The following is an 8,021-nucleotide window of genomic DNA, read 5'->3' as shown; positions in this document are numbered from 1 at the left end:
ATCAGGTTGGTGTTGAAGGTGATGGGGTCGTTGCTGGTGTCACCTGCGAGGGTTGGGGGTAGTAGTGAGGTAGGGACAGAAGGTCCGTAGGGCTGGGTATCGATTCGATTCCGATTCACAAGGTTCAGAATCGATTATCACAATTCGATTCGATTCAATATCGATTCGGTTAGTGTTACTAAAACCTGTTTTTTTTTTTTTTTTAACTGTAACCTTAATTACATGACTGCCAAGTTATGCAACACATCAATACTAGGGCTGGGTATCGATACTGATTTCCAAAAATGAATGAATAAATGAATCATTGAATGACTTAATGAACTATTCATTCCTTCATTTATTCATTCATTCATTAAATTAAAGATCGATTTTGGGATTCGATTAATCGATTCAGAATCGATTAATCGATTTTTGAAACCCAGCCCTATGAATGTTTTCTTCCTCAGCTCGCGTACCTGGTTTTGGGTAGGGGGGGAACTCCCCCTTGAAGTAGTCTCTCTCCAGCACGTGGACGAACAGCACGCCCGCTGATGGGTACACGTTACGGTCGGCGTGCGACCTCGACAAGATGGTGACCACTGGAGCACAGAGAGAGGACACGCAGGTTACCCACCGCTCACTCTGTGCGTGTGAGTGTAAGTGTGTGTGTGAGTGTGTGTGTGTAAGTGTGTGTGTGGCATCATCACTCCAGCCCTGCCAGCTGTTTACAGTAAAGTATATACCTCCTTTCTCAGCCCTCAGGATGGCCGGAGGATAACAACAAAACCCACATTACAGTGATTCAGTTCTTGTGTCGTACCGTACGCCTGTGTGTGGCGGCGCTGAGACTATCCAAGACCCTGAGACTATCCAAGACCCTGAGACTATCCAAGACCCTGAGACTATCCAAGACCCTGAGACTATCCAAGACCCTGAGACTATTCAAGGCCCTGAGACTATTAGAGGCGCTGAGACTATTCAAGGTCCTGAGACTATTAGAGGCGCTGAGACTATTCAAGACCCTGAGACTATTCAAGGCTCTGAGACTATTCAAGACCCTGAGACTATTCAAGACCCTGAGACTCTTCAAGACCCTGAGACTATTCAAGACCCTGAGACTATTCAAGACCCTGAGACTATTCAAGACCCTGAGACTATTCAAGACCCTGAGACTATTCAAGACCCTGAGACTATTCAAGACCCTGAGACTATTCAAGACCCTGAGACTATTCAAGAACCTGAGACTATTCAGACTATTCAAGACCCTGAGACTATTCAAGGTCCTGAGACTCTTCAAGACCCTGAGACTATTCAAGACCCTGAGACTATTCAAGGTCCTGAGACTCTTCAAGACCCTGAGACTATTCAAGACCCTGAGACTATTCAAGGCGCTGAGACTATTCAAGACCCTGAGACTATTCAAGACCCTGAGACTATTCAAGACCCTGAGACTATTCAAGACCCTGAGACTATTCAAGACCCTGAGACTATTCAAGACCCTGAGACTATTCAAGGTCCTGAGACTCTTCAAGACCCTGAGACTATTCAAGACCCTGAGACTATTCAAGGTCCTGAGACTCTTCAAGACCCTGAGACTATTCAAGACCCTGAGACTATTCAAGGTCCTGAGACTATTCAAGATCCTGAGACTATTCAAGACCCTGAGACTATTCAAGGTCCTGAGACTATTCAAGACCCTGAGACTATTCAAGACCCTGAGACTATTCAAGGCGCTGAGACTATTCAAGACCCTGAGACTATTCAAGACCCTGAGACTATTCAAGACCCTGAGACTATTCAAGACCCTGAGACTATTCAAGACCCTGAGACTATTCAAGACCCTGAGACTATTCAAGGCCCTGAGACTATTCAAGACCCTGAGACTATTCAAGACCCTGAGACTATTCAAGGCGCTGAGACTATTCAAGACCCTGAGACTATTCAAGACCCTGAGACTATTCAAGGCGCTGAGACTATTCAAGACCCTGAGACTATTCAAGACCCTGAGACTATTCAAGACCCTGAGACTATTCAAGACCCTGAGACTATCCAAGGCGCTGAGACTATTCAGGGCCATAAACACGGTCCCTGCCCCGATGGCGTAGCTGAGTGAGTCACAGTCGGGCATGGGGGCTGAAGGGGTGGAGCTTGTCATCAGGCGTCAGGCCGACTAGGAGACGGATCGGGAGCCAGGGAGCTGCCCAGCCAGACCACGCCCCGCCAGACCACGCCCCGCCAGACCCCGCCCCGCCACACCACGTCTTGCCACGCCTCGCCACACCTCACCTTATGTGTTGGTTACTGTACATCTTTATGTGTGTGTGTGTGTGTCTTATGTGGTGGTTACTGTACATCTTTATGTGTGTGTGTGTGTGTGTGTGTCTTATGTGGTGGTTACTGTACATCTTTGTGTGTGTGTGTGTCTTATGTGTTGGTTACTGTACATCTTTATGTGTGTGTGTGTGTGTCTTATGTGGTGGTTACTGTACATCTTTATGTGTGTGTGTGTCTTATGTAGTGGTTACTGTACATCTTTATGTGTGTGTGTGTGTGTGTGTGTGTGTCTTATGTGGTGGTTACTGTACATCTTTGTGTGTGTGTGTGTCTTATGTGATGGTTACTGTACATCTTGTGTGTGTGTGTCTTGTGCTGTGGTTACTGTACATCTTGTGTGTGTCTTATGTGATGGTTACTGTACATCTTGTGTGTGTGTGTCTTGTGCTGTGGTTACTGTTGTACAGTCTATTTGTCTCTGTCCTCCACCGTCCCTTTCGACTAATGTGCCAGCAGCTGTTAAATAGTCCCGCTCCGTTTCATCAAAGCCAAACACACACTTCGTCTTCATTGAGGAAACACACACTTCGTCTTCATTGAGGAAACACACACTTCGTCTTCATTGAGGAAACACACACTTCGTCTTCATTGAGGAAACACACACTTCGTCTTCATTGAGGAAACACACACTTCGTCTTCATTTAGGATGTGCTGCAGTTGCACCACGGAGGCGCCGGGCCCTTAAGATGGTTTACTCAAGGAGCTGGAGGTGTGGTGTGACACAACTCTCCCCCCTCCTACAGTATGTTCTCACACAGCGTTTCTCTCTCTCTCTCTCTCCTCTCTCTCTCCTCCGCTGGGTGGGAGAGCTCCATTTTTAATCCCAGTGGGTGAGCGTGCTGAGGGGGGGGGTGGGGGGGGGGGGGGGGCAGTACTGAGAGAGGATGAGAGAGCTCTGCTGCTCAAGCCCCCCCCCCCCCCCCCCCGAGACAAACAGCACCTGACTGCCATTAGGAGCCGAGGGGTCCAGATGGGTCTTTCACTACTGGGAAACCTACTACCAACATCCAGGCTGTTCATCTGGGCTACATTCATCATCATCATCACCACCATCATCACCATCATGCTCTGTGAGCAGGACATGTTATCGCTGCATTCGTTAGGTCGAGAGCTCTATGCCAGTCCAAGGCCCGTGTCTCTGGGACCTTCCCATGTCCCACTGACAAGAATGGGGGGAATTTCTGCGCTCCTGAGCCTAACACCGTGTCCTAACTACACACGACGCGAGCGAGCGTCGGCGACAAAATGCGTTCCATTGCATTGTTTTCTATTGTTATGTCCTAACTGGACGCGAGCGAAGCGGCGCGACGTTTTAACTGCCCTTTTGACGCTCGCCCTGTTCCTATTTTCCTCCTGTCGCTCGCGTTGACAGGCGTTCGTTCTTTAACTGTCTTCAGTTGGGAATATAGACAAATGACGTAACAGAACAGGAAATTGAACGGTTTCAGTTAGGACAGCAAGCATGCGATGTCGCGTTCTGTTGCTCGCGTCGCAAGCAGTTAGGACACGGTGTTAGTCCTCAGCCTAAGCTCATGGACCCGCCCCGTGAGACAGATCCACTCCAAAATGATATGGGCTCTAAGTTGGCTCAAACTACACCCCTTCACTGAGTTTCATGGAAATCGGTCTGGTAGTGTTAACATAATCCTGCTAACAAATAAATAAACCAACCAACGATAAATAAATAAATAACCACACACCACAGAGAACATTACCTCTCGCCCTGCGCTGTCGTTGGGGCAGAGGTAACTATTTCCTAGACAAAGATCAGGATTTGGCTTTAGAATCGCAGTCCGGGAAACCAGCCCATGATCTTTAGCTGAGGGTGGAGCTAAACATCACGGATTAAAACCACTAGAGTGAAGATTACAGAGCAGTAGATTATTAAAGTCAAACACACACTGTAGGCCGATACATTGTCGCTTCTAGAAGAGTCTTGTAGCACAATTGTGCAAGGGCTGCCTAAAATGTGGTCTGGTCACAGCTAGGAAAGAATACCAATCTGCTATTCCTGCTAACACCATTCGTTTTAGTGACCAGATGGCATTCTCTTCACACAAAGATTAAATCAATGATATGGGCCTAGGCCTTTATACATATGGATGGAGGTAGGCTATAGAATACAACCCCCCCCCCCTCCTCCCGCCTAGCCTATACCCAAGTACCTTTGGCCTAATCCTCCAGTTGTGACCAGAGAAGTGTGACTGAATTCATAGACCGTGAACTGCTTCTCATGCACACGTGAGGCTACACACGAGGCTATTCTATAACTTCTATTTCAGCACATTGGTTGGGTTAGCCTGCTGACTGCAGCCTTTAACGATCCGTCCATCGATACCCGTCCGTCTGAATCACTCATCAGTCATGGGTTCCATTAAAGGCGGTTGGGACGAACCACAAAGCCCTCGGGAGGGGGGTCGCAGTAGTTGGGACGAACCACAAAGCCCTCGGGACGAGGGGGGTCGCAGTAGTCAAGGTCAAGTATTGACCATTCTTTTCACACAAACTCTTGATGCAGGTTTTTTTAGTCATTAACACGCATCCCCGGCAGAAGCACAGATGTGAGTGACCAGATGGTCTGGTCTCCCCCTAGACGCCGCAGGCTACTCCTGTGGGACTCCAGCCAAAGCACAGATCATTGGCTAAAGGTGGCTAAGCTACGCCAGCGTGTGATAAGAGCGTCAGATGAAGCCAGGCCAGGCCTTCTCCACATGATGAACGGCTGCCTCTCTCTAATACATCACCAATTAGCAGTTAATGCTAAACTCTTAACCACAGACTAATCCCGGGGGATCTGACACACACACACACACTTATGTACACACATGTACCGTACACACACACACACACACCTTAGCTTGACGTGTCCCCTGACTGCAGATGACTAACCGGCTCTGTCTTCGTAGTTGCAATGGCTAACCATGTTTTATGTCTTTATAGGCCGACCTTGGACTAGCCACTGTCTCAGGACTGAGCTCTTAATAATGTCATTGGTAATGGCCACAGTGGAAAAAAAAAGACCTTGTCCCTTCCACGGCCGGCTAGCTAGAGGGACGTCCTACGGTTCTGTGGACTGTGTGGGGGCCGCCTCACTCTCATCCCAGTCAGGGGGAACGCATGTGCTCGGACGTACGCACACCGCAGGGAGCGTTAGTGTACAAGGCTCTGCCTAGCCTAGCGGGTTGGCCCTGGACCTGTTAGTGTACAAGGCTCTGCCTAGCCTAGCGGGTTAGCCCTGGACCTGTCTGCTGAGCACGACCAGGCAGTAGTCTGACAGGAGGAGAGACCGGGCAGTAGTCTGAGAGGAGGAGAGACCGGGCAGTAGTCTGAGAGGAGGAGAGACCAGGCAGTAGTCTGAGAGCAGGAGAGACCAGCGCAGAGCCGGGAGCACAAGCGGGGGTGAGGTAAACAACGCCATCGATTCTTCTGCCCTAGATTCTATCAATCAATCAATCAATCAATCAAAGCTTTATTTGTATAGCGCATTTCATACCCAGAGGCAACACAATGCGCTTTACAGAGAACAAGGGAGGTGGGCATACGACCCACTCTCTACATATTCCAGAGGGAAGCAAAAAACCAGTATCACCCAGGGGCCAGATAAGTGAGCTGTAAAAATTCTTCCCTGACCCCTCTCAACAAGGCGATCGAGCAAGCTCCTGGAGTATGTTTGTCTACCGGCTAAGAACATTAAGCAATACATTACATTAAATTACATTTTCAGAGTAAGAGAGGCTAAAAACATCAAGGCTAAAAACTATCAGAACATCATTGTCTCGGCTTTCCGGGAACATTCATTACTACATGGCCTTGTTGAATCGCCCGTTTCTTATTGTGATGTGGTCATTTGATGTTTTTTGGGGGTGAACACACAAATATTATACGGCTTTACATTGTATACCAGCAATGCCAAATAAAGTTAGACTGTAGCTCAGAAAGCCAAAAAGAGCAGGAGATGTGGTATATAAGCAGAGTAGGTTATACGCTCAAAGGCAATGCTTCTATTAATGGGGCTCTACTGTGTGACAGGGTTATGACAGGGGAGGGGTCACACCAGAAGGGACTCACCGTCTGTGTGTACCGGGGACCTCTGCTTCAAGCCCAGCAAGGGGCTATTTCCCCCAGACACATCCTCATGTTTGACATATGATGAATGCACCATGTAAACTATTGCATCAACAGAATTCAAACGAAAATTAGACCTAGTACTTTTATATTTGAATATCCTAATGTACTAGCCTATATCTGAACCCCAAATCTCAAACCAAATCCTGTGTGATAAAACATATGTCAAGAGGCTGCAAGGTGACATTCGTATCAATGGCATTGAATTCATTGAAGCTTAATGCAGACATGATGATGTTTTGCATTTAGCCTCAAAGTGCCATTAGCTTCAGTGGGCGACTGTATGTTATAAATAGATCATTAATAATAACACATCTGGCCTAGGCAGCCTGCAGCTCCATATCATCATGGTGGTGCCACAGAAAACATGAGCTAGCTTCTACTGAAACATCAAAATGCCAAAGACAAGAGGACAACATAAAAGCTAGGTAGTCTAACATGAATCTGACCCAAGAGAATCCTAATGGGATGAAAGGTGTGGATAGCATATTCTAGCTAGTGAGCTTCCCAGATAACGGGCTGGCACTAGGAAAAGACCAGCCGTGCTAGTGCTAGCCATGCTAGCTAACATGAGCTTGAAAAGGCAAACGTATACGAATGTCTGCAATGCTAAATCATACGTACCCATAGAGAGCAATACGACAAAACGAGCGGCGTCCATGTTTCATCTATATCAATAATAATAGTCAAGTGTACATTTAAAATGGTCTTTTTCTAATCGCTATTGGTTTGACAGGCAGCATCCCTTCTGCATTCCTCTGCCCGCCTCCTCCCAGGGCTGAGCTGTGATTGGCTGAGCTGTCATTGGCTGAGCTGTGATTGGCTGGGATGGTGGTCGGAACATCTGGCACAGATGCTGGAAAATATGTCCTGTCAAGTGGAAATGTATAGCAATAAAGGCAATTAAATGAGGCGACGCCTTGCTTAAAGACTGCTGTGATCTCATATTTCCCACAATGTAAAAACGTGCTCCATTTAAAGCAGCCAGTATATGGTCTGCTTGTTTATGTGTAGCTTAGGCAAGGCCTACCATTTTCAAAGTAGCCCACTGTATATTTTGATAATATAGGCAGATGCACTATTAGCCTAAATTAATGTAATTTAGTAACCTATCACTAAAAGTATTTAGTATCACTTTTTAGACGTTGGCGTAGGCTACTAATTGCAAAACGTACCGTAGGGTAGGAATTCATAGCCTACGTTTTTGCAATTAGTAGGCTATAGGCTACCAACGTCAAAAAAAAGAAGTGAATATTGAAAGAAAAAACTGAACTTGGCCAACACCAAACCGACCCTCGGCCTTACCCTCACACTACCCTCACACCGCTCAGTAAAGCACAGCTTTGCAGAGGTCAGGGAGATGTCTAAGAAGTCTATTAAACCCCCCATGGAGCTAAACTGCTGACAAATGGTCCTGTTATGTCCCCCTTTTTGGCCTATTCCATTCAGTAGCCTAAAAAAGGTCACAGACATCCTTAAAATCGACGTCTTGCTCCTCTGCTGGCCTCTGCTGTAGGCAGGACAGACACTCAAATGACCCCCTTTTATGATGTGACTTGGTTGTCCTGGCCCATAGTGTGTTG

General features: G+C 47.2%; 1 protein-coding gene across 1 annotated transcript in view; it reads right to left on the bottom strand.

Moving 5' to 3' along the window:
- The window catches only part of sgce (sarcoglycan, epsilon), an 18,825-nt gene extending 11,623 nt beyond the window's left edge, over nt 1–7,202 (bottom strand). The window contains exons 1-3 of the mRNA XM_084455443.1: nt 7,063–7,202; nt 456–578; nt 1–43 (exon numbers count right to left, since the gene is read on the bottom strand). The exon at nt 1–43 is cut by the window's left edge and continues 115 nt beyond it. Of these exons, the coding sequence (XP_084311569.1) occupies nt 1–43; nt 456–578; nt 7,063–7,099 (203 nt within the window). The 5' untranslated portion in view covers nt 7,100–7,202. The remainder of the gene's footprint in view (nt 44–455; nt 579–7,062) is intronic.
- Nucleotides 7,203–8,021: the final 819 nt, after the last annotated feature.

This window comes from Borostomias antarcticus (assembly GCF_949987555.1).
Source record: "Borostomias antarcticus genome assembly, chromosome: 21".
Classification (NCBI taxonomy): domain Eukaryota; kingdom Metazoa; phylum Chordata; class Actinopteri; order Stomiiformes; family Stomiidae; genus Borostomias; species Borostomias antarcticus.
Note: the sequence above shows the minus strand (reverse complement) of the source record. Positions and strands in the feature narration are given on the sequence as shown.